General features: G+C 37.3%; 1 protein-coding gene across 1 annotated transcript; it reads right to left on the reverse strand.

Moving 5' to 3' along the window:
* Positions 1 to 7,210: 7,210 nt before the first annotated feature.
* Positions 7,211 to 22,185, reverse strand: LOC128615921 (uncharacterized). The gene is made up of 8 exons (XM_053638323.1): positions 22,047 to 22,185; positions 20,326 to 20,440; positions 19,670 to 19,987; positions 19,216 to 19,521; positions 17,581 to 17,706; positions 13,191 to 13,214; positions 13,038 to 13,064; positions 7,211 to 10,224 (listed from the first exon to the last, which is right to left on the reverse strand). Exons 2-8 carry the CDS (start codon positions 20,393 to 20,395, stop codon positions 10,166 to 10,168), a joined length of 930 nt encoding a protein of 309 aa, XP_053494298.1. The 5' UTR covers positions 20,396 to 20,440; positions 22,047 to 22,185; the 3' UTR covers positions 7,211 to 10,165.
* Between the last annotated feature and the right edge of the window lie 5,667 nt (positions 22,186 to 27,852).

Below are 27,852 nucleotides of genomic sequence, written 5' to 3' on the forward strand. Positions count from 1 at the left end.
ATAGTATACACAGACTGAGTACACACACAGACATACACTGTATTCTGTATTTTATTCTATGAATTTCATCAGTAGTGTTTCTGTTTGGCTGTATGGTTGAATGTACATTATTTGTTTCTATCTGTTTATTGCTGCAGTTATTTTATTATTTGTTCCCAAAGTCTGTATCCAAGCTTCAGCAATACAAATGTTAATATCTGTCATGCCAATAAAGCCACCCTTGAACTGAATTTAAATTGAACTGAGTAAATGGGAGAAGTCCCACACAGCAATTGTGTGATCTTTTTTTTCATGGGTCTTGCCTGTTCATTTGTTTAGTACTATATTTATAAATAACTGATTTGTTTGGTTTATTTTTCCCCAGTAATTGTTTCCTAACTGTATAAAAACATAGTTCTGTGATCTTTGATTTACCATTTAGCTGGAAAATAATTTCATAAAACAACTTCATATAATTTCCCAATTTACTCTCTCTGTAATATCAATAACATCTCTTCAAACAGTCAAAGGAACAATGAATTTATAAGATTTTGGTTATTATAATATGTATTACAGTACAGCATAGCACAGTATAATCTACTCATAAAAAAAGTTATTTTAGTCTAGAATAGCACAGTTAATCTGCACAAAAACAGTTCTAGATTAATTTTAATGTGTATTATAGCAAAGCATAGTATAGTATAATGTTGTATAGTATAGTCTAGTTCAGGAGTTGTTTCTTGTCTCCTGTAAAAAGTTCACTCTGTTGAAAGCTTAGATGAGATGTAAAATCTGAAGGCTGTCAGAATGAAGGTGATTTCCTTCCCAGTGATGAACATAACATTAATGACGTCACTGTTAACACTGCTAGTTGTTACAGCAACAACGAAGAGAGGAACTTTAGAACCCCACAGACTTCATGTTCTGCTTTAAATATGTGCTGAATGTGTTATTGATGTGCACTAGAGATTATTAAAGTATTATATTATTATAGGGTATAAACAGCATACCGTACTAGTATATTCTATATTATGTAGTATAGTACCATACAGTATAGTTCATCTACTTATAAAACGGTGACTCACTGCAATCTGTTATTATTATGTTGTATATATAGTACAGTTCAGAGGTTCTCAAACTTTTTTAACTAATGCCCCCCCCAAGCCTCCCCTATCATGTGACAAGACCCCCCCCACACACACACACACACAAACACACAAATTGGAGGAGATCAGGTATAATGATTATCTGTTCTGTATAAAATCTATCTATATATAACCTAATCTATAATCTTACATTCTAAAAACATTCACATACGAATGAGGCAAATTGGGAGGAAGGACGCATCTCGTTATCCATGACACTGTTAAATCAATCAGTGGGACATCTGCGCTTGCTTCTTTTTTTACAAAGAAGCGCAATTTGCGGTTCACTGTTGAATAGCGCAAGCCTTGATGTCATCCTCCACCTGGAGCCGATTTCGGTACTTGGTTTTCAAGGCAGTCAACTTTGTAACCCGGCCTCGCACAGATAAATTGAGGCGAATTGAAGAAGTAGTTTCAGGGCTGCATCAGACAACTGAGGATTCAGTCATCACACTTAACTATACTAAAAGCGACTCATGTAAACACCTTAATCACATTATTATCTTACTCAGAGTAAGGTCAATAATTAGATTCCTGCTGTCCATGTAAACCTAGTCATAGACGTGTCGCAATCTGGTGTCGCTCTTTAATTACACTAAGTGCTCCTCCATGTCAACTGAAAGGTCTTTTCCTGGGCAACTGAAGGGATCTCTGACCAAGCAAATGAACTGAAATCCTCACTGAAATAACCTCCGAATTTTTGTTTCAGTCCTTCAGCATGTTGAGCGACTGTGTTAATCAAAGGAGAGACATCTATCCCTGTCTCTTGCACACAGTCAGTGAAGTTGAAGTTTGCACGGCCTGCTTTAAAACTGACTCCAGAGACTCACGCATTTTCTTTGATGTGAGAGATTCGCGATGAATCATACGGTGGCTAAATGCTGGACACGAGTGACCAGACCGTTAACCCTCCCAGTCATTGCACGAGCCCCGTTCGTGCAAATCCCAACACATTTACCCCATGACATGCCTGCATCTCGTTTATACCCACCCAGAACTTCAAACAATGCCTCGCCAGTTGTGTGTGCTGGAAGAGACCCACAGAAAAGGATGTCCTCCTCAATATTACAATTTTTATTATATCTGACATAGGTAAGTAACTGTGCAAACCCTGCAACATCAGTTGTGTCATCAAGCTGCAGGGCATAGTACTGACTTTACATGATGTTAGCTAGCAATTGTTCCTTAACGTCGCTTGCCATGTCAGATATGCGGCGGTTAACGGTGTGGTTAGAAAGGGGGATGTCACCAATCTGCTGTGCGAAATTCTCTCCAAACATGACTTGACAGATATCTTTGGCAGCAGGTAAGATTAGCGCCTCGGCAATAGTGTGAGGTATTCCTGATTTAGGAACTCGTTGCGAGACATGGTAGGACGCTTCTAGACACCTGTTAGACACTACTGTGTGTTTGCTGGTGTTGTGTTTCTGTTGTGCAAGGCAAGATAACTTTAATTTGAAAAAATCTAAGGGTTTGTCTTTGAGTGTCGGGTGTTTGGTTTCTAAATGGCGCTTCAAATTGCATGGCTTCATGCTATCATTTGCCAGCAAATCTGCGCATATAACACACCTGGGCAGCGGTTCAGCATCTGTCCCAGCCACCGTAAGGCCAAACTGAAGATAGCTCATGTCATACTTTCGTCTTTTACACTGCTTAGGGGTTGGTGCTGACGACGCATCGTCGCCACAACTGCTTTTGGGACGTGTGATGAATTTATCCATAAACATTGACCAATATGGAGTCCGGTCGGCTGGTAGTCAGTGACTGCGTTTACATGGACAACAATAATCCACTCTTAATCTAATTAAGACCATAATTTGATTAAGAAACTACCATGTAAACAGCAACCTTAATCTAATTATGGTCATAATCTAATTAAGATCTAATCGAATAAAGACAGGTGGATTACTCCTGTTTTAATTGTATTATGGACGTGCATTACAGACATGTAAACACCTTAATCACATTATGAACGTCGTGTGAGCATTTTCACCGCATTTTGCGACAGGACACGATCACACACGACAGTTTTACGGCGAACAAGAGAGTTCGGCTGTGTCCCAAACTGCATACTTGCCTACTATAGGCCTGTAGTGGGGAAAAGTACATGCATCTCGGCTACTATACAGTAGGTAAGTATGCGATTTGAGACGCAGCCCACGGCTTCAAGCAGTCATCTATTTGCACGTATAGCATGACTAATAATTAACCGCACTTGAAGCGTTCGCAAAAAAATTAAATAAAAACACCCAAAACTGTATACGGTACCATAACGAAGACCAACTGTATGTCGATACGTGAAATTCTGGAGGGACGTCGGACTGCGTGGCGCGGTGACGTAATGACGCGGGCTCTTAATCTGATTATGATCAATAACATGTAAAACGGGAAAATGACAGGAGTATTCTAAAAGCGACTCATGTAAACACCGTAATCACATTATTACCTTACTTAGATTAAGGTCAATAATTAGATTATTGCAGTCCATGTAAACGTCTTCACTGACCTTTTGAAACGTGTCTGCAGTGTGAGTGAGTAATAAGTGCATGACAAGAATAAATGGTCAAATTCAGAACAAAGTAGAAGCTGATAAGTGATTGGTCCATGGCAACACAGCGTGCACATGCGCAGCTCATTCATGTCTATGTCAGCTGCCGTGTGATCACCGGGATGTGCTGCTCCGGCTCTCAGACTCTCACTGAACAGAGCAGATGCAGAGACAGAGAGGTGTGAGTGCAGAGGTAAAGCAAGACCTCGCGCTTGTAGGACAGTACTGGCCAAATTTGGAAAGTTGCTAAGGTTCGTCCAAAAAGTCGCTAAAGGGGTCTGAAAAGTCGCCAAGTTGGAAGTACTGGTCTGCACCCACCCCGGTATAGTACCGCACAGTACAGTTCATCTATTTATAAAACGGCGACTCGCTACAATCTGTTATTATTACATGTTGTATAGTAGTTTATTATGAATATATGGGTTTTTTTTTTTTTTTACTCTGTGCATGTCCATCTATCCAAGTTCACCGGCACTTTCCTTATATGGTCACAGATTCCTGTCTTCCTCATTGTTTCCATGTTTATTCTGCGTGTTTGTCTGCGTTAATATTCAGTGTTGTTCTGTCTCTTGTCTTGGAACTAATGAACACTGTTCAAATGCACTCAGTGTTACTATGGTTACTGTGATATGTGGTTGTGTGATCCACTTTGACATTTTATAGACCTCCAACTCAATTCTGTTCAGTAAATATTTATTAATATTTTCTTTTTACATTGAGGAACTATACATAAACACACAAATAATCTGTAAAAAACAAAGAAACCCCAAAACCCTAGAACAGAGAGAGTAACATACACACAGCAGATGTTTAATGCGTTTAGTGTTAAGTGATATTAAAGTTTTAAAAAATAATTGAAAGTACATGCAGTGGTGTTTGAAAGTTTGTGAACCCTTTAAATGACAATGACGTGTTCATATTTTGCACACATAATTAAACACATTTAATCCATTTTGAAGTGACCATAACTGCAGGCCTCTACCTCATAAGGTGACATATTTTATAGTGAAGGGTATGTACACTCTAAAAACATGTTTAGGCTCAACAAAAAAAAAAATTAATGCAACAGTTTGCATCAATCATTTTGAGTTATGACAACTTCTAATGCAATTAATTTCAACCAACGAACTACATTGAGTTACAGAAATTACCTTTTTCTCTACAATCAAATGTATTTTCAATTAACACTTAATGAATAAAATGTATAATAAACATACATACATTATGTTAGAAACATTATAATAAAGTTTTTAAGTTGATTATTCGTAAAAATAAAAAAAAAATTAAGTTGTTCCAACTAGTTTTCTCACATTATTTAAAAGGAATTTAAGTGTTATGTACTTAATTACCATAGTTATGAACACAAGTTTTTAAGTTGACAATCATTTTAAAAAATTACGTTGCTCCAATGAGATTTTCTCCAGTAGAATGCATCCTTTTAAACCAGGAAAAATTACTAACTTTATGTTGTATAACAATAGTAACTAAAATCCAGTGTAATTTACAAGACAAATATACCTAACATCTCTGCAGGATTTATAGACATAAAAGCACTGAATGAAATGAGTAATATAGACAAAAAGAAACACTCTGCCTCTACTACTTTTATCCCTCTCATAGAACTATCAGTCCAAAACCTGCTAATTCTGGTCAAAGAGCAAACCGACTACAATGGAGCTAGAAGGCTATATATGTGAATGACAAAAGATTTTTCTTATAATGTGTCAATACATGAAATTAGATTACACAATGTAGTTGATGTTTACACAAATAAGCAGAAATTGAATCATGCTTTTCCTTCCTATAGCACAAATGAAAAGCCCTCTCTAGATGAGCAGATTTGTCAAATGAATCTTTATTGTTTTTATCCACTGCTGTGGTAAACTAAAGGGCAGATATTCAAATTACACTGCTAAATATGACTAGCATAAGCTACGTGTAGTAGTGCAAAATGGTCCATCAACTGTATTAGCAGGTGTAGCCTATACATGAGTCCACTATTGGTCATATCACAATTGAAAATATGCCCAAATTCATTGCTTTAGTAGAATTTATTTGTAAATGAAATTACTCACATTGAAATGTCCTTTGTATAGTATTTGTTCAGTTTACAGGTCCTCTAACACGGTCTTAACTGTCTGAATTTGTCCATGCATGTTAAATGGGTAGGGGAGGGGACTTGATATTAGTGACTTGAACTTATCAAGTCAATTTCATTAAGTTATTACAACTTAAATTTTGTTTTAAATTAATTAATGCAGAAATTTGTTTTAAATTACACACAATATTAAGTTGATGTAATTATCAACATTATTATGTCAACACAACTGATAAAAATAATGTTTTACATCTTTAAATATTTCATTAAATCAATAAATTTGAATTTTTATTTTGCGACCACACATTTAATTAAGTTGTGCACTGTTAGCTGAGATTTTATATCTACTTAACAATTTAATAACAACATACTTCAATTATTTGTTATAAGTTTGAGTGCATTACTAAAAAAAAATAAGTAGATTGTACTAATTTGTAGACATATTTCAATGTATGAATAATTTTAATTAAATGGATTAAAATGATTAAGTTTTTGTCCTGACCACGCCTTCCCACTGGTTAGCTGTTGCAGAGTCAAGGGAAGCCATTTTTTCTTGTGGTTGCAAGTGAATTCGAGGAGCTGTTGATGAGTGGTTAGAAGGTATGTTTTAGCCAGTTTTTATTGTTTCTATTTTCCAATGAGAGGCTGTTTGTGAGTAATAAAAAATATAGTTTGAAACAATTTTGGACATTTCTCCCACTTGAACTTGAACCAGGTGATTTCAGGGGATATTTTGAAACCATTTTGGATGTTTTCACCCGCTTGAACCCTGCCAGGTGAATTAGGCGGACATTTTTTTGTCTGTTAATTTTTATTGGGGTTTTTTTTCCCCAATCGAGGTGCTGTTTGTGAGTAGTAAAAAAACAAAACAACTAGCTTTAACTAGCTCGTTTTTCACTCGCGCGCAGTGGACACGATCCCACTTGAACTCGCCGCCATTTTTTCATCTGTTCATTTTTTTCATTTTTTTCATTTTTTTCAAACATTGTTTTAAACATTTTGGACATTTTCTCCCGGCGAGTTCAACAGACATTTTTTGTCAATCTGTTTCTTTCTCTGTTGGGATGTAACTGACAAGAACTCATACAGTCAAACTCCAGTGGGGGATCCTCCATCCATCCTCTACTGCTTACTCCTTTCTCAGGGTGGCAGAGAACCTGGAGCCTCTCCCAAGGCACGGTATACCTTGCCAGTCCATCGCAGGGCACAATCACATACAAACTCACACACCCATACACTATGGACACACCAATCAGCCTACCATGCATGTCATTGGACATGGAAACCCCCACAGCACGGGGATACGTGCATACGTGCAAACTCCGCACACACGGCCCTGGCGGGACTCGAACCCCGGACCCTGGAGGTGTGAAGCGAATGTGTTAACCACTAAGCCAACGTGCGCCTTAGTGGGGGATCCTCTGCTTCGAATCAGAAAGTCCTCAGCTAAACCCATTCAAAATGAGCATCGTCTTGGAAGGGAGTTTGGTGATAGATGAACTGGCTGACCTGTCTCAGACCTTCTGTGTTCTTTTCGGACTGATTTATGCCCTGTACTTGAACTATGCTAAGTGTATGAAAAACAGTTTCCACTTTATTTAGCAGGTAATGCTCAACCTGGAAGGTAAGCTGGCAACCAAAATTCAATCTTTGAAAAATCAGCTAACAGTAAAACGGGCCTCCCAATTGTTATACAACTGTTCCATTAGCAAGTGGTTCATTTGTACTGTTGAAGTGCATCTTTTATGATATTGGCACTGATTTTGTGGTTTGATTCAATTCTTATTTGCAATGTGCCTATTTTATAGAAATTAGAAATTAATTTTATTTATATATACAGTGGTACAATGCTGATGTCTAGTGAACATTTCATTTGAATAGCCTCATTGGAAATATATTTACTGAAACAAATGTTGATGCGTCTAATACTTATTTTCCTCAGTGTGTGTGTGTGTGTGTGTGTGTGTGTGTGTGTGTGTGTGTATAATAATTTTTTTCAGCTACAATGCCAAAAAGAGAAACTTTGTAATGTTGCACTTTTAGAATAACATCTTTACAGACAAGTTTCCTCACACTGATAGTTCAGAAGTCCACATCTTTAGGAAGTAGAATTTGGCAAATAATTTCACAGAATTTTCTTGACTGTGTGTATAGTATTTTCAAATTAAAATATTTCAGTTGAAATAGAAAGAAAAATTACTTTTGGTACTTGCTTGCTTTTTTATATAATTTAATTAATTTAAAGTTTACTTAATTTAATTTAAGAAACCAAGTTGAGTAATTGGACAGATCAGTCGATATTACAAATGATTTTGAGTTAAATCAACTTGGAATTTAGTGCATTGAACTTAAAAATAATTGTTGGAAGGGCTGGAATGTTTAAGTTAAGTTCACTTATGTTATCGAGTAAACATTACTTAATTTTTTAAGGCAACCACTTTCCTCAAATTTTTAAGTACAATCAACTTATCAATGTTTACAGTGTGGTAATAGTCCCCTGAATTACTTTTTAAGGTGTAGGCTTCCTAACTTCAGAATGTTACACCAGCTGACTGTAATATCCTTCTTGTCCAGAAAGGGTCTCATTCTCTGGAGTTCTAGTTCAGGTAGCCTAACTCAGTGGTTCCCAAACTTTTCCAGGGCAAGGCCCCCCAAATGGTATTAACATTTAACCGAGGCCCCCCTTTTGCAAGATATCTTTAAAACACATTAAAAATACAGACTTCTGAATATATATCCCTTTGTTTATTAATAATTACATCTTTATATTACATAAGGAATTGATTGTGATTGTGTGTGTGTGGTTGTCTGAGAGTGAGAATTTATTTTTCACACCAAATTGTTGAGGCCCCCCGGGCGCCCCCTGGCGGCCCCCACTTTGAAAACCACTGGCCTAACTACATTACTGACACACCTGAAGCACTTTATTCACCCATTACAGCTCTCGTTATTTTGTAGTATTCAGATTCACGGTTCTACTCGGTTCTGTATGATCTCGATGCCTTTGTCTCTGCACTGAGTTTTGGGGTTAGGTATTAAACTTTGGCTTTCGCCTGTGGAACATTTTGGTGTTTGAGATTAGGGATTAGTGTGTGATAAACCTATAAAAGTAAAGGCACATCACTGATCCTGAGAGTCGGGGACAGACAATTTTAAAGGACACTTAAGTGAAAAAATAAATCGGTTCATCTAAAGACCCAAAGACATTTGTTTTCTGAAGTTCGTTGTTTTAGCATTGTACAGCTAATGTAGAGAACAAGTAATGGAAGTCTACCTCACCCTAAATCTTAATAAAACAATGTGGGAAGTGCTATTAAAGGAATTTAATCAATGATTATGTCTTTTCTTCCTCTTATAACACAGCAGTTCGATGATTATAATTTTGTATTTGTTAAAGAACGTCTTTATATGTTTTCCATCTTTTTATCATTACAAATAATGTTGTAAAGCTTCTGTAAAACAAGTTTATTACTTATTATTAGTGAGTTATTGTGTTTTTAAATATAATTTTAAAAATTCCTGCACTAAAAATAAACCCTTGTCAACTTCAGAGATGTAAAATGCATGTCGGGAAAGTCAATAATCAAAAATTCCTAAATAAAAATCAGCACTTGTGTGGCAGAACATCAGCGCTCAGGATCAGGATGGAACTTCAGACTGTGAGACACAGATACATGCTCTTAACATCCTGACTTATCATGACATTTAAGGACTTTCCACAGTCCCCACAGCCTGGCCCTTTAGTTACACATTTAAAATCACACTCAGGGTCACATGGCACTGAACACAAACTCGTTCGTTGAGTCAGTAATGGAGAAAGAATCCATTTTGTACAATGTCCTGATCCACTCAGGATCAGGACTGAACCTCCACCTTTGGAGCTGTGAGACACGGATACTAGCTCTTAACATCCTGGCTTATTATTTACCCAAGAGAATAATAAAAAATGTGAGTAGAATTAACTAGCTGACAGATCCCGGAAACTAGATTGTTATTGTTATATAAAAAGATTTGTTATTGGTGAATTCAGCACACTCAGACACGCTAGATAATTATGACAGATAATTTTGTGAAAATAAAAATAGAGTGAAAGACAAATTATACACATATAACTGCATTAAATATACAATTATCTTTCACTTTTCTCTTTTGTCAGACTGGCTGATTTCTTTTTTTAAATGTCCCACCAGCCTGGGACTTAACACAATCAGGAACTTTCCCCTAAATGCCTGGCCTTTTATCTTAACTCATTTAAAATCACATGGGACTGAACACAAACTCATTCATTGAGTCAGTAATGGAGAAAGAATCCATTTTGTAGAATGTCCTGATGGCTGTGTCTGTTAAATTACCATCATGTGATTAAATATTTACAGGGTAATTAATAATCAGACATTACACTGCGATCTTCTCTTCAGCATCAGCTGCTTTCTTATAAACAGGTTCATTCAGGGCTGAAAAACAAACAATAAGAAAAAGCTTTACAAATCACATATCACATTACAGTAATAATATTCTACAGTACAATCATATAATAATAATACAATACACTATATCTGATCTTTGTGTGTGTATTGTGTGTGTGTGTATATATATATATATATATATATATATATATATATATATATATATATATATAGTATTACATACAGCTCAGATGATATTTGTGTGTATAAATGTGTAATATTTATACAGTATAAGTAGTTTGTTTATGATTATTGTTATTAGAGTATATTATATAGTTATATAGTGTACATAATATTAGTATAATATAGAATAAAACAGAATTAATAGTTACTTATATTACTATTTCTATGTTACTGGAGCATATTATAGATTGCATGTAATATTTCTATAGTATAATATTATTATAGTTTATTATACACTGGATGTAATATTACTATATTATTAGTAGGAGTCTGACCTAATATTAAAATAACTATTATTACTAAATAGTATAGTATTGTATTAATACTACAGTATATTATTAATATAGTGTTAGTAGGTACTAATATTACTATAGTATAATACACTGTGATTATAGCGTATGATTAAATGATACACTTTCTAGTTGATATTTCATCTCTACAAACTTCTAATGTAATAAAATTAAATCACCATTTAGTATAGTGAAAAAATAGCATTATGTGACACGTACATTCTATTATTATTACGTATAATACAGTACATTATTTTTATGATTTTTTTTTAGACTTCCTGTTGAGCTCAAAGCAACAAACTAAAAGCAGATGAGAGTGGTACCTGGGTATAAAAAATAACGTAAAAACGCGGCCACAGGAGAATTACACTATCTCACAAAAGTGAGTACACTCCTCACATTTTTGTAAATATTTGATTATATCTTTTCATGTGACAACACTGAAGAAATGACACTTTGCTACAATGTAAAATAGTGAGTGTACAGCTTGTGTAACAGTGTAAATTTGCTGTCCCCTCAAAACAACTCAACACACAGCCATTAATGTCTAAACCACTGGCAACAAAAGTGAGTACACCCCTAAGTGAAAATGTCCAAATTGGGCCCAATTAGCCATTTTCCCTCCCCGGTGTCATGTGACTTATTAGTGTTACATGGTCTCAGGTGTGAATGGGGAACAGGTGTGTTAAATTTGGTGTCATCGCTCTCACATTCCCTCATACTGGTCACTGGAAGTTCAACATGGCACCTCAGGGCAAAGAACTCTCTGAGGATCTGAAAAAAAGAATTGTTGCTCTACATAAAGATGGCCTAGGCTATAAGAAGATTGCCAAGACCCTGACACTGAGCTGCAGCACGGTGGCCAAGATCATACAGCAGGTTAACAGGACAGGTTCCACTCAGAACAGGCCTCGCCATGGTCGACCAAAGAAGTTGAGTTCACGTGCTCAGCGTCATATCCAGAGGTTGTCTTTGGGAAATAGACGTATGAGTGCTGCCAGCATTGCTGCAGAGGTTGAAGGGATGGGGGGGGGTCAGCGCTCAGACCATACGCCGCACACTGCATCAAATTGGTCTGCATGGCTGTCGTCCCAGAAGGAAGCCTCTTCTAAAGATGATTCACAAGAAAGCCTGCAAACAGTTTGCTGAAGACAAGCAGACTAAGGACATGGATTACTGGAACCATGTCCTGTGATCTGATGAGACCAAGATAAACTTATTTGGTTCAGATGGTGTCAAGTGTGTGTGGCGGCAACCAGGTGAGGAGTACAAAGACAAGTGTGTCTTGCCTACAGTCAAGCCTGGTGGTGGGAATGTCATGGTCTGGGGCTGCATGAGTGCTGCTGGCACTGGGGAGCTACAGTTCATTGAGGGAACCATGAATGACAACATGTGCTGTGACGTACTGAAGCAGACCATGATCCCCTCCCTTCGGAGACTGGGCCGCAGGGCAGTATTCCAGCATGATAATGACCCCAAACACACCTCCAAGACGACCACTGCCTTGCTAAAGAAGCTGAGGGTGAAGGTGATGGACTGGCCAAGCATGTCTCCAGACTTAAACCCTATTGAGCATCTGTGGGGCATCTTCAAATGGAAGGTGGAGGAGCACAAGGTCTCTAACATCCACCAGCTTCGTGATGTCGTCATGGAGGAGTGGAAGAGGACTCCAGTGGCAACCTGTGAAGCTCTGGTGAACTCCATTCCCAAGAGGGTTAAGGCAGTACTAGAAAATAATGGTGGCCACACAAAATATTGACAGTTTGGGCCCAATTTGGACATTTTCACTTAGGGGTGTATTCACTTTTGTTGCCAGCAGTTTAGACATTAATGGCTGTGTGTTGAGTTATTTCGAGGGGACAGCAAATTTACACTGTTATACAAGCTGTACACTCACTACTTTACATTGTAGCAAAGTGTCATTTCTTCAGTGTTGTCACATTAAAAGATATAATCAAATATTTACAAAAATGTGAGGGGTGTACTCACTTTTGTGAGATACTGTATAAGCTCAAACCCATGAAGCTGAGCATTCGACCTCAAATTGATGCCTCAAATATTTTTACAGTCTATTCTTATTTGATATCAATTTATTTAAACTCAGCTTGTATCTGATTATTAAGCTGTGATATTAGAGGAGAGATAACTGTCACTTTCGTTAAATAAACCAGAGCCAAACTCAGGAACTCCCTGATCTGCATCATATCACAAATCACATCCTGTCATGTTCACTCTGTAATCATGTTCATGCTCAGGTAATAGTGTGTGTCAGGTGTGTGTCTAAGATTCTTTCTAGTAATAGTGTAACATTAGGAACATGAACATTACCTTCTCCCTCTTCTGCATATGTGGGTTCTGTGGAAAAACAGTGTTTTTGTGAAATATTGGTATTTTCTCATAAGCTATATGCCAAACAGAGTATTCATTTATTCAGAGCCAAGCAGCAGCTACACCATAAACAAATCTGAATAGTGGACATACCTGAAATGTGGAAAGATCTTAGCGCTGTGAAAAAAAACACAATTATCTTTTATTAATTATCTATTAGACATCTAAATACAATTGACCTGAAGCCCAGGATCAAGCCTGGACTTGTTTTAGTGATTTTAGTGCAAAGGGTGTTATTATCATCTAAATAATAATGAATCATCAGTAATAATAGAAATTAGGGGCGTAATGATCCAGCTATTTGAATCAATGCATCAATTTAAAAGGCAACAGCTGAAATGAAGCACTGCAACAATCATAAATAAATGATAATTGATTATAAATCAATTACTATGGAAAAAGTACAAACAGGTGGTGTGTAAATCAATAATTCGTAATAATTTTATAGGCTATCAAGATGATTTACCGGCAACTCTTCTCATTCAAAAATTAACGGTAGGCCTCGCACAGATTTTGAACAAAATTTGTCACTTGCGCATCAAATGAAGGCTACTAAATCAAATCCTATCATATCATACTGAGTTTCCACAGTAACCTTCTGGCCACAACACCAAACTACAAAGGTTTCTGGGGTTTGCCAATTTCTATCAGCAATTCATCTGAGGTTTCAGCACTGTTGCAGCTCCTGTGACATCTCTCCTGAAAGGGCAGCTCAAAAAATGCAACTAGACAGAGAAAGCCACTCTGGTCTTCAGCAAACAAAGAGTGGTTCCCATCCAACACCCTCCTGATCACTGGGATATCATGGTGGATGCCAATCAAGCTCAAGAGGGAAATTACAATACCTCCAGAAAATCCTTCTGAAAGACTATACATACCATCTGACTTGAAGGAAACTGTAATTCAGTGGGTTCACACCTGGCTCCTAGAAGTTTGGTGGAAAATTTTTATATTTCAATGTTTAAAGTTTTAAGGTTTGTTCTGTCTAAGCCCAAACTACAAGGCAATTTCTTTCAGGTCTCCTTGAGCCATTACCCATTCCACACCAATAATGCTCTGACATCTCCAGTGATTTCATCACTGACCTCCCAAACTCTCAAAGTAACAACATTATACTATCTGCAATCGACAGGCTCTCCAAGTGTTTATTTCCCGTATCTCTCCCCAAACTTTCCACTGCCAAGGAATAGAGACAGCTGGGATCATCTTCAAGTGTTCCAGTATTATGGGCTTTCTGAAGACAATCTTGTGCCTAATCTCTGATCAGGGAGTTCAGTTGACGTCCTGGGTATGGGAAGCCGTTTGTTCTTGACTAAACATCAATATGCTCAAACCAGATGACTGGGAGGGTCCTAAGAACATACTGCTTCAACCACCAAAATAACTTTGGTTAGGTGGGATTTTGAACACTCTTCCTCAGTTTTCAACATAATTACCCGATTGAAATGTATATAAGGCACACTGACACACGTGTGCAAAATAAAATAACAATAACTACAACCCAATTCCAAAAAAAAATGGGACACTGTAAAATGTAAATAAAAACAGAATGCAATGATTTACAAATTTCACAAACCCATATGTTATTCACAATAGAACATAGAAAACACATCAAATGTTTAAACTGAGGTAAATGTACCATTTTAAGGAAAAAATAAGGTAATTATGAATTTGAAGGCCGTAACATGTCTCAAAAAAGTTGGGACGGGGCAACAAAAGGCTGGAAAAGTAAGTGTTACTAAAAAGAAACAGCTGGAGGTTAATTGGCAACAGGTCAGTAACATGATTGGGTATAAAAAGATTATTTTAGAGAAGCAGGGTCTCTCAGAAGTACAGATGGGAAGAGGTTCACCAATCTGCAAAAAACTGCGTCTACAATTTATGGAACAATTTCAGAATAAATGTTCCTTAACGTAAAATTGTGAAGACTATTAATATCTCATCATCTACAGTATCATCAAAAGATTCTGAGAATCTGGAGAAATCTCTGTGAGCAAGGGACAAGGGTGAAAATCAATACTGCATGCCCGTGATCTTCGGGCCCTCAGGCGGAACTGCATTAAAAACAGACATGATTCTGTAATGGGAATCACTGCATGGGCTCAGAAACACCTCCAGAACTCATTGTCGCCGTGCCATCCACAAATGCTGGTTAAAGCTCTATCATGCAAAGAAGAAGCCATATGTGAACATGATCCAGAAACGCTGCCATCTTCTCTGGGCCAAAGCTCATTTAACATGGACTGAGGCAAAGTGGAAAACTGTTCTGTGGTCAGACGATTCGAATGTGAAATTCTTTCTGGAAACGATGGACGCAGCATCCTCTAAACTAAAGAGGTCTAAAGAGGAGAGGGACCTTCTGGCTTTTTATCAGTGCTCAGTTCAAAGGCCTGCATCTCGGATGGTATGGGGGTGCATTAGTGCCTATGGAATGGACAGCTTGTACATCTGGAAAGGCCTCATCAATGCTGAAAGGTATATACAGATTTTAGAGCAACATATGCTTCCATCCAGATTCCATCCCATCTTTACTTCTGAGAGACTCTGTTTCTCTAAGAAACTCTTTTTTATACCCAATCATGTTACTGACCTGTTGCCAATTAACCTAATTAGTTGCAAAATGTTCCTCCAGCTGTTTCTTTGTAGTAACACTTACTTTTACAACATTTTGTTGCCTCCGTCCCAACTTTTTTTTAGATGTGTTGCGGCCATCAAATTCATCCATCCATCCATCTTCTACGGCTTACTCCTTTTCAGGGTCACGGGGAATCGGGAGCCTATCCCAGGAAGCATCGGGTACAAGGCAGGGTACACCTTGGACAAGGTGCCAATCCATTGCAGGGCACAATCACATACACACCCATTCATACACTACGGACACTTTAGACACACCAATCAGCCTACCATGCATGTCTTTGGACCGGGGGAGGAAACCGGAGTACCCGGAGGAAACCCCCACAGCACGGGGAGAACATGCAAACTCTGCACACACATGGCCCCGGCGGGACTCGAACCCCGGACCCTGGAGGTGTCAGGCTAACCACTAACGTGCTAACCACTAAGCCACCGTGCGCCCGCCATCAAATTCAAAATTACCTTATATTTTCCTTAAAATGGTACATTTCCTCAGTTTAAACATTTGATATGTTTTCTATGTTCTATTGTGAATAACATATGGGTTTATTAGATTTGCAAATCATTGCGTTCTGTTTTTATTTACATTTTACACAGTGTCCCAACTGTGTTTTGGAATTGGGTTGTAAAATCGATAAAAATAACAATAACTAAACTAAATAATGTCCGAATATTTATGGACCTGAATATATATTGAGAAGATATATTATAAAGTGAATCTCGGCTTTCCCTTTCAACCAAACACAGAAAACTGCTAACTTGTGATAAAAAAAAGTGGGATTGTGTAAAACATCTCTGCCTGAAAAGGCTACAGGTTAGATTTTGATTAGAGAATAGAGATTCATGTTGTGAATCCTTTCACACACCACTACATGGTGACTTTGTTGCTCTTGGTTCTCCTTAAGATTTTCTCTTAGTTTGGATTATGGAACTTTATCCATGTATTCAACTGTTCAAACATCTAAAAAAATTCTTCAGCCTTCACAGAATCCTGTGTTTATCTGTCCATTTTGCCTTTTTTTTCGGTAACTGAGCATCAGCGACTTATGAACATAGATTTTGATGGAGCAGGACAACATTTATAAGGACATTTATAAGAACAAAATTACGTCAAGAGTCTATAACACGTGATTCATGTTACAGGCTAATATCTAGCAAATTTTTTGTGGAACACATAATCGGCAGTTGAGCATTGACAAGACTCCATTGTCCAGCATACAGTCTTGGAGATTGTTTTGAGCGGTTTAGACATTCCCTCAATTGTTTCCTTCGACAGTGGTAGTGATCATTGGTCACTCAAAATAGTTAATTAGTATTTCAACAGAATTTTAAAAGGTATGAATTTGTGAACGACAAACGTTATAAAGATTAACATTTACTGAATGACTGAATGACAATGGATGAGCTGCCACTGTAACTGAGCACCTTTTCTCATCATGCTTGACTGGATTTACATGAATGAAAGTGAAATTAAAAGAGTGTTACTGCTTGGTTTGTTGTAGAAAAAGCTGTTGTGTTAACCATGTATACAAATCTTAATACACTATAATTAATTATATATTATATACATGATCACTACCATCATAATAATTATATTCTATTCACTACATACTTAACTGATAAACTTGACTATAAACTTTAGAGATCATTTTGTTGAAACACAGCTCATAATTTTTCTTTAGACTTTGTCTGTTTCTGCTTAATTACCAGTATATATTTATCATTCATTACCATTAATCATCTTCCTCTAGTGTTATTTATATGTAAATATTATAGTTTGTATTTCTTTGTATTTTAGCACACTTGTTTGTTTTCATTTTCCTATTTTTAAATGAACTTTATTACTTACGCTGAGCGCATCTTCGCTTGAACAGGAGAGCAACCAGAAGCCCGACAACGAGAGACCCGATAACTATCACACCAGCAATGCCGTTTCTCACCGTGCTGTCGCCAGCTGGGGAATTCACTGGGTTATCTTGGAGAGAGGGAGAGAAAGAGTTTTTGGAAAGGTTTTCAGAAATACTATTATGTTACCGTTACAATGTCCAGTAGTCAATCCAACACTATTTGCAGCCATGTGCTGAAACTAACCATTTTTTAGTCAAATTTATAAATATATAAACGTCTCCATATGGAAAACTTTACCATATCAACAATTTTGTTTTCTGTGATATGTAAACTTTTTTAATCTGTTAATGATTAAAATGCAACGTATGGTAAGGGCATTCTTATTCACAATGCAAAGCAGTCTAAAATCCCCTTATGTATGATAAGATCACTTTCTTCCCCTCCATGATACAGTGTAGGAACAAAATAAAGATAAGAATTCAAGCATAAGCGTATGCAATTAAAAAATATATTTAAAAAAAACATCACCAGCAGAGGTGTCAACATCTACGCTTTAGCCATAGCATTTGCATGATTTTTAGTATAATGCCTGTTCGTGTTTTAGCCTAAAACTGTGTAATTTTTAAAGCTATAGTACTTTCTACAGTTTAATGGTAGTAGGTAGTGATTAATACGGTGTAATTTCTATCACAGGGCTAAACTTCAGGATTGTACATCATATGATACAATTTCAATTCACAAGTCAATGATTCGATATCTGATGATACCACTGATATCTGCTACAATATGATATGATGATGATTTAGTAGCCTTCAATCGATACCTATGTGAGCTTTCTAGCCTAATAAACTATTTACACGTTTATTACAACCATTTACACGTTTATTAACAATTATTACAAAATATCAATTATTATTATCAGTTGTTCATCCATTTTAAAATTATAACCAATTTATAATATGCTGTAATATATTTATGCCTGTTGTATTGATTAATTTTATTCATTGCCATTTTAATCGATTAGTATTTAGTATCTAAACTTTGGCACATATTCTGTCGATAAACCAGATATAACACATCTACAGAGTCTCGGCACTGAGATCACCTTCATATTACCAATGCTTGAGTATCACACACTGAGACCATTACACAAAAAAAAGGAAGAGGAAATATCACTCATCCTTCTCAACCGTTGTTCCTAACCACCCCAGTGATGGTAATGGAATCAAAAAGAGTTTTATTTGGAAAAATAACAAGATATATCTCTTATCACTAAAACTGAAGTGATACAAATGGCCAGATGTTAAAGTCTGAGGTAAGGGCTGTCACTACTCAAAAACAGAATTCTGTAATTAAACAACAAAACAAAATACTTTGTGCTCGGTTTGTTAATCTTACATAAATATGAATGTCTTCATTTGGCGATTACAATTGGTTTGGTTGAGAGATTAGCACAGGGTGTCTTTGCTAAAGGTAGGTAAACTTATTGTGCAGTCAAATAAAAATTTATGCGATGTAGTGCATGAAGCTAAAATGAATGTTAAAGTTAATGTTTTAAAGTTATATTAGTGTTAATGTTAAAATTAATGTAATGTCTGTGTAATATAAATTTATATATGGATGTATATATAATTACCCTTTATCTCCAGAGTTGACATGCTCCCTCCTCTGTCTTCATATTTGTTGTTGAGGACGATGCACCTGAAAGGTGCCCAGAGTGTGTCGAACGTCTGGAAGCTCAGTTTGCTGGACAGAGTGAAGAGACTGTCATTTCCCTGAGTGCTTTGCAGTGTGGCGCTTTTTGTCCAGTTTGTGTTGCTTTGATCAAACCAGTGGATGGTTCCTGCTGGATATCCACCACTAGTGTTACAGTACAGATCAGCATGTTCACCATTCACTACATCTTCTGGCATGGAGTTCATAATCGGTTTGCGGTACTGGGCTAAAAAACATTAAAGAAGATTCTCATTAAAAGATCACGGGATCACATGCTAAGAAATACAAACAATCTCAGAAAGTCACAGAAATAATGGGGCAGTTTAGACTCTGTAGTATGAGATAATGTGAACAAGAGGACATTTTTCTCTTACCTGTGACATTGATGGTGAATTTTACTTCCTCATTACCCAGGTTGGTCCTGATGAAATACCAATATCCACCTTCATCTGAGATCGCGGTGTTATGAAGCTGTAACGATGGCCCGTTTTCAACTTTAAATCGAGAGTCTCCTGTCACTTTGTTCACATATGGTTGAAAAGTGAAACAGGGTTTATTCTCTCCACTCCTAGTTAAAACCACTGTGTTAATGCTGATAAGCTTAGAATCAGTGAGGAACTCGATACTGCAGGAGATGTGAGTGGTCTGACCGATGACTCCTACTGCAGGCTGGCATTTCAGTTTAAACAGACCTGTTGAACAAAAAAACAAAACAAATCTGATTTTTAAAAAACTGACAGTTCATTCATCAGAGAAGCAACCAAGAGGCCAAGGCTAGCCCTAACCCCTAACCCATTACCCCAGGACCTTTTGTATTATTGTAATTTTTTTGTTTTAGTCTTAACTTGAATTTTTTTTTTAAGTTTTTTTTTTTTAGGATTTTGGGTTTTTTTTAGGATTATTTTAGTATTTTTTTTTTGGATTTTGTTCCTCTGGTTTATAAATGTCTTTTTTTATGTATATATAAACCCAAATTCCTTTCAGTCATTCACATTCAACAATTTAACATCTGGAGTAATATTTCACTTACTCTCAGCAGACTTTCCAAAATGTACAGATGACAACATCAACACAAAGAACAGGAGAGTCGCTGAAGCCATGTTCCCATGCTAAATCCAGAGGATTTTTACATCATTGTGATCAGGCTGAAGAGAAAGGGGGGAAAAAAGAGGAGAAAAAAAATTTATTTCCCCAATCTCAGGGACAGAGCAGAAAGATCACCACAAAACATTATGCAAATCATAAGTACATGACAGACCATGTGTGCTGTGTTTAAGATTTCTGAAATCTGGGTTTGATATCAGTTATATGCTTCAATACAGCACCTCTTAAATTTTGTTGAATATCAAATTCTGTGTTTGTGAGACAGAAAATTATTATTTACTCAAAATTCATCCAGAAAGCTGAGTCACTGAACCATCAGGAGAGAGATTCTTAAAAAGTACATAAATAAGTAAATAAATAAGTAAGTAAATAAATAAATCTCCCCTCTCTCACATATACTCCCATCAGCCATAAAACAGGAGTGGATTTTGGTTTCGAAAGGCAACATAATCTCGAACAGAATGAAGTGGACCGTTTATCACCTGTGACTCCTGCTACACGATAATATCTAGTGAATGTTTACAGTGACGCTGAAATAGACAGATGAGAGTCGACAGCATGCAGTTATCCAGTGTACAGTCCAGCAGCTCCATCTGCGCCCATTTACTCCTGTGTTCACCTGTGTTCCAGGTTAATATAATTAACCAGGGTTTACAGATTTCGGTCAAATTTCCACCTCAGCTACATCTCAGAAACCACACAGATTCCTGACACTATCATTGGAAAAGGGAAACAATATTTTTCCCCTCGGCTTTTCTTAACGTGTGAAAGACTTGCTTCTCATGCATTTCTGATGTACGAGCATTACTCCATAATCCCGCTTTTCATCTCCCAATCTTTGTTCTGTATGTAATACACTGTCTTCTCTTACACTTTGCTTTTATGTGAAAATTTGTCAGATTTCATTTCAATTATTTGCTATAAAACACAATCTTGGCAGCTGTGGATCATTTTTATACTGCTGAGCATGGGGCAGTCTCCTCCATGATTCCTGCCCAGTGATTTTATATCTAACAGGACATCATGGTGCCAGTCACTTCCACTGTGCGGTTTTGAAGGCTTTTTTTTATTTGTTGGTTTGTTTGTATAAAGAGTCGCCGTCCTGTGAAACTTGGAGTCAGCGCATGCGCAGTAGATAGGGCTGGGTGGACAGTGGCTCCGTCTCTCACAAAAGTACGAATAAAATTCTGATTTTTGAAACTTTTGTAAATCCAGCAGAAATGTTTATCTTGGTTTTTAACAACTGTTTAACAACTTTTTAACAACTGTTTAACAAATAGATGTTCAACAACTTTTCTACAGATTAATAAATAAAGTACATTGTTCTTGCCCGAATGGGGTAATAATAACTATATGGAGCGAAATGAGGAAGTTTATATTAGCAACGAGCTACGGAAGTAGCAAGATGTTAGTCTAGAACTCACAGCATTAAGTTGAAAAATGTCTCCTGTGGTTTCTCAATACAGCTGCTATAGAATGATGTAGAGAACAGCAGCACTGAAAAAAGATTTCTGATATTTAACCCTACAATGGTCCCTTAATTTACCAATATCGAACGTTCAACGTCAAGCCAGTTTTATGTCAGTCTTCGTCTTCCTGTACTGATACAAAAATGTCACACGTAAAGATCGCGTACAAAACACGTACCTGATTGACCTATTCCTAGTCTATTCTTCAGCACTGAAGTGATCTCAGAAAGTCAATATGGACCGAGCTGTGGTGGTTCTAACACAATTTTCCTGGTACGGTGGTTTCGTTTTGATTTGGGACTGCCTCACAGCAAAAACATTCAAACCAGGAAATGATGCAACGCAGCCATTTATAAACCACATCAAAATAAAAGAAGAAAATCCCAAACCGCTATAGATTTTCGAAAGGTAGGTAGTAAATAGAATTATAACTTCATAAAAATTCACAATTTACTCTCGATATCAATATAATCTCTTCAAACAACAACAAAGGAACAATGAGTTAATAATATTTTGGCTATTATAGTATAGTATAGTAGGCTACAATCTGGGCCAGATTATCCAATGGGCATTATGGGCACTGGCCCAGGGGCCCATGCGCACTTGGGGCCCAAGCGAGGGGAAGAAAAAAGTTTCTCTTTTCTTTCTGTTTTTTTTTTTACATTGTTGGAAACGGAGGTTGGGCTACACAAGATTAAAAAAGACACACCCCACACAGTGTCTACAGTGGCAGGCTGGAGAGCGGTGCCTCAAAGTAGTTTTTGACGCGTTCAAGTTCAAATCCGTCTTTTACCAAACTCGCTCTTCTCCCTTTTCCATCACATATCAGATCGGACAGGCATTTATTTTCAGTTAAAATGAAGAAAATATTTGAAAAGTGGAAATAATGTGCCTAACGACTGTTTAATAATAAATTGTTTATCGGTTAGGGGTACATTTAGGGAGGGAGGTGTATAATTAATAAATAGGGAGGTTAATAATTTTAATATGGTATGCGCTTATACAACGCTTTTTTTTTCTTTCTTTCTTTCTTTTTTTTTTAAACCTTAGCGGTTCTACAAAGCATGTCACACTGGTTCTCATTCACCCATTCACCCACACACCAATGGTAGCAGAGCTGCTATGCAAGGCAAGACATTCTGCCCAGGGGCCTCTGAATCCTAAATAAGGGCCTGAGTACAATATAGTGTATAGTCTAGTATAGTGTAGTGCAGGAGTTGTTTATTGTCTCCTGTAAAACCTTCAGTTGAAAGCTTAGATGAGATTTAAAATCTAAAGGCTGTCAGAATGAAGATGATTTCCTTCCCAGTGATGGGCATAACATTAATGACGTCACTGTTAACACTGCTAGTGGTTACAGCAACAACAAAGAGAGGAACTTTAGAACCCCACAGACTTAATGTTCTGCTTTAAATATGTGTTGAATGTGTTATTGATGTGCACTAGAGGGCAGCACCCACACTCAACATTTCACACTACACACGCTGGAACTTTCTGGGAAAACTTTCAGCCCTTTAATGAACATTTAATATCATTTCTTTCTGCCACAAAACCAGTCCACAATTTAGTTCCCACTTTTCTGACTCACAGACATTATGAACTGATGTTAATCAGTGTTTATTACTCTCACTTTAGTTCAAATGTTTTATCTCCTGAAGCAGTTTTATCTCCATTAACTCAGTGTGTAATATAGAATGTGATTTTTATAGCAGGTATTGGTACTGAGTTCTGGGTTTGGTATCAACAATCGGTCTTCGCCTGTGGAAGATTTTAAACAGCGAAAAAACACAGTGAGAGTGGAAACGCGACCGAACCATCCATAACATCAACATTTACCTGAGATGTGTTGATGGATTAAGCTAAAACACGGCATGGCTAAAATTACAATTCAGCTAGCTAACATGTTGCTTTTAAGTAAGTGTACAATTATGAATTAGCTAACTGGCTTTTAGGCTACCCAGATAACAAAATTTGTCTGGCCCATTTGTGGGCCACATACTTGCTTTAGTTCTGGCCCAGTATACGCCTGGGTCCCCGGCCCAAAACTGGCCCACACACTGCAAACCGACACATACAATTTACTCCGGCCCAGATCCAGCCCAGACACTGTAAAGTGACTTATACTGTAGTGACTTAATGTGGCCCGGGTTTGGCCCAGATACTGTAAGACTGAACTGGCTGAGAGTTGGCTTGGTACCCGTGCCAGATGTGGCCCAAAAACTGTTAAATGTACTTTATTTTAGCAGGGAAACACAAATTCAAGCATTTAATAAGATTAAGGGCTTTTATTAAGCATTAACATATACAGTAGACAAAGTGTATGTAAACTTTTCAACTGGGTAATTTTTATAAATTCAGCTATTGGCTTGTGGACTATATGTAAACATCTGTTATGTGAAATTGTTTATTCAAGAGAGGACTAAATAAACAACAACATGGGATTTTTATGATCCTTCTTATTTTGTTAAAAGTAAGAAGATTTTGCAGATTCTGCATGGGGTATGTAAACTTCAGACCACAACTGTCACGTTACAAAGGTAGATTATGGAAGCAAGCGCAGATGTTCAAACAGTTTAATAAACAAACAAACAACAAAACAAAGACACAAAGTCAACTCAGCAAAATACTGTGGCTAAGGCTAAACATAAACTATCAAACAAAACATGGTACAGGGACACAGGTCAAGTTAGACAATATGTAAGACGAGGAAGTAGTACAACCAGTGGCTATATATAGGAGTGCTCGTTAAACAGACCGTGATACAGGTGCAGGTGGTCATGTGACATTGATTTAGTATGGTGCAGTAGCTGCTGGGAAATGAAGTCCAGAGTTAGCAAGGATTTTTACAAACAATTAAAAATAGACTATAATATGAACATTTTAACAAATTAACAAAAAAAATAGACTATAATATAAACATTTTAACAAATAGCACAAAAAAACACACACACACACCACAGTTAAAACACTCTAAATACCTTCCTTTGGCAAACTCCAGTCAGTTTGATCACTGTTATAATTTCTAAATCTGAATCTTATCACAATACTGTATCTCTGTGTCTGATTTATATCGGGCAAAATTCCAGCTCTAATGACCTAACTAATGGAAATGGAAGTTTATTTTAAACTTCTAATTATGTTTGTGCTTCTAAATCAATGTCGGCTTTAAGTTTATTAATTGTGGAAAGACCATGGTATAAGCGGGTAATCCATGGTTAGGTGTGCACTAAACGGTTTGAACGAGTGGTTCTTTGCCTCCACATCATGTATTAAAATCGTTTAATGCACACCTAGCCATGGATTACCCCTTACATATCATCTGAGAAAGATAGATAATTCTGCCTGTAAACAGATATACTTACCAATCACAACCTCTCCGAGTTGGAGAGTGGCCAGTGAAGTCTTTCCATTGACCCCTCCAACTGAGGTTCTTTGCCAGGGAGTTGGCAATCACCCTCTTCAATATGCGCCAGGTGCAGTCGCACACATCCACCCCGTCAATAAGCGCCAACCAGTTTACCTGAAACAGATTTTTTTTAAAAAACACTAGAATATAAAATAATATAAAAATAAATAATCAATAAGCATGTATTGCCTCGTCAGCTGTGTCATACTCCTGCAGTTACCCTGCCCTTTGTGTTTTCCATGTTTTCCTCCTCTACCAAAGATTATCTCATAACTGTTCCCTCATATCAAAGTGGTGTTGAATGTTGTGCTTTGAATATGAGTGTGTCATTTTGAGAAAAAAGAAACGCTTTCAGTAGCTGTGTAATTGTGCAAGCAATTATTAACAAAAAGAAAAAAAAAAAAATCTCACCAGTGTTTGCTTGTAATCTGGGCTCTGTTGCATCCTTTGCTCCAGACTACACAGTTGAGGAAGGTCTTGCAGAGGCAGTAAACCTTCCTCAATATCCAAAAGCTGCACCTGGACCTCCTGTGGTTGAAGCGATCTCAGTGGTTTGTTGGTCCAGCGCCATCACTAATTTAGTCAGCACCTCCCTCAGCATGGCTATGATAAAGAAGTTAACAATATTTAAAAATGATGCACACTACAAAACTATACAACTCCATCCTTAGTCTTATTCCTAAACTACACAAATTCCAGTAAGATGGCTGAGTGGAAATCACTGTTGGCCCTACCTGGTTCTGATGATTACTGGGGGCCCTGTACAGTCTGACAGCCTGGCAGCGCTACAAGAGAACACTGTGTTAAGGGAAGTGAGGAAACACGTTCTATAAAATTAATACCTACAAGAGAAAGTCAAACAGGAAGCAGAAGAATACACTCACATGGCATATCGTCCACCGGCTGCCAGTTCTGCAGCATCTCTGTGAACGAGCCGTGTGCTGCTGGTGGTGGTGCTGCTGGTAAAGTGGTGGTGGAAACAGGGGTGAAAGTGGCATTTGGGGTGACTGTGGGGAAGTTTACAGTGGGGGAAGATGGAAGAATGTGTTTGGGTGGTGTGGCACATCCTCTGAGTCGCACAAACAAGGCTCCTGACCTACAGGGGGCCAATCCGGACACTCCTCCTAATAAAAAATTCAATTGATCAAAACTAAATGTACACTTATAAAATATTGACTATATTGCCAAATTCTACAATGTTTCATGAAAATGAATATGGCCTCAAAGCATCAAGGAATAGTAATAGTGATGTGCTGGACAAATATCTGTATGTTTTACACCTTGGTGTTCTTTGTCCAGACACTTCCACGTCTGACTGGAGGTCTGACCAAGTCCTGCCCTCTTTGGCTTTCCTCCTGCTCTATTTATAGCTGTCTGTAAAATACAGTTGCATTTAAACATTATTCAATCCCTTCAGGATCACTCAATGAGAAAAAAAAATAGTATGTTGCTAGACTAAGGCTAAGAATTGCACAAACGCCATAAGAAATAGTGTTGAGCCGAACAACGGGTCTGTTATACTGCCAAGTGGACAATGTGATCTAATAACGAGACCACAGCATGCTGCAAGCTGTGTGGGTTTTCTGACAGAAAATATTAAATTAGCATTTGCTCCATGTTCCAGAAAGTTCTAACCAAATATTCAAGGGAAAAAAGACAATCGGAACAAAAAGTAAAATAAAAAGCAGTAACAGAGGAAAGGGAAGGAATAAATGAAGAGTTTGTGTCTTAGTTGTAGAGCAATAAAAAAAAAACTTTATAAAAAAGTGTCGAGCTGTGAGAATCAGCATTTGTCATGATGATTCCAAGCACTCAGAGTCTCCCGACTCTGCTGTTATCCTGCCCCCCCAGTTTTATCATTTCTGTCCAAGGATTAGCGCATTATCTATCCTGAGGTAGCTATTCAAATAATTACAAACATAAAATTAAAATAAAAATCCCTCATGATCTACAGCATGAATGAAAACACAATTTGGGCACATCCTCCTGCCTCTTATACACATTATTAATGTTAGCTAAATTAGCTAGCCGGCTAGCTAGCTGTTAGTACACCGTCTGATATTATGTTCTCGTTGCCATTACACATACCATTATGAAGATATATATATAAAAAAACATTTTCTTCCTGACATTTTAAACATCAAACAATATTGTAGACTGAAATTACTCAGTTAAATTACTTACCTTCTTCAGCTGAAATGATTCCTCTTGAAAACGAAGAATGACTGCAGCCTCGAGGATCCTAACTGATTTAACAGTCAAAACTTTTTTTTTTCCCCAGGCGGCTGAGCTCCTTGATTCTAGCTGTGGCCCGACTGTGATTAACGAACTCGGGCCGTAAGTAGATACACACTTCTACACAGAGTATGGACCTGCCGCAACTACACCAGTTTTCAGCCGAGATTGGCCCACATAACAAAACCCGTCTGTCAGTCAGAAGTGGTGTGAACAGTCAGCAGGGCTCTGGGCCATTAATTTTTCACCGATAACGGCATTGAGCCGATAGTGATGCATTTCTACCGGAATCGGCCCAAATGTGCTTGCTATCTGGGTATAGACAGTCTAACGGCATTGTAGG

The sequence above is a fragment of the Ictalurus furcatus genome, chromosome 12 (assembly GCF_023375685.1).
Source record: "Ictalurus furcatus strain D&B chromosome 12, Billie_1.0, whole genome shotgun sequence".
Taxonomy (NCBI): Eukaryota; Metazoa; Chordata; class Actinopteri; order Siluriformes; family Ictaluridae; genus Ictalurus; species Ictalurus furcatus.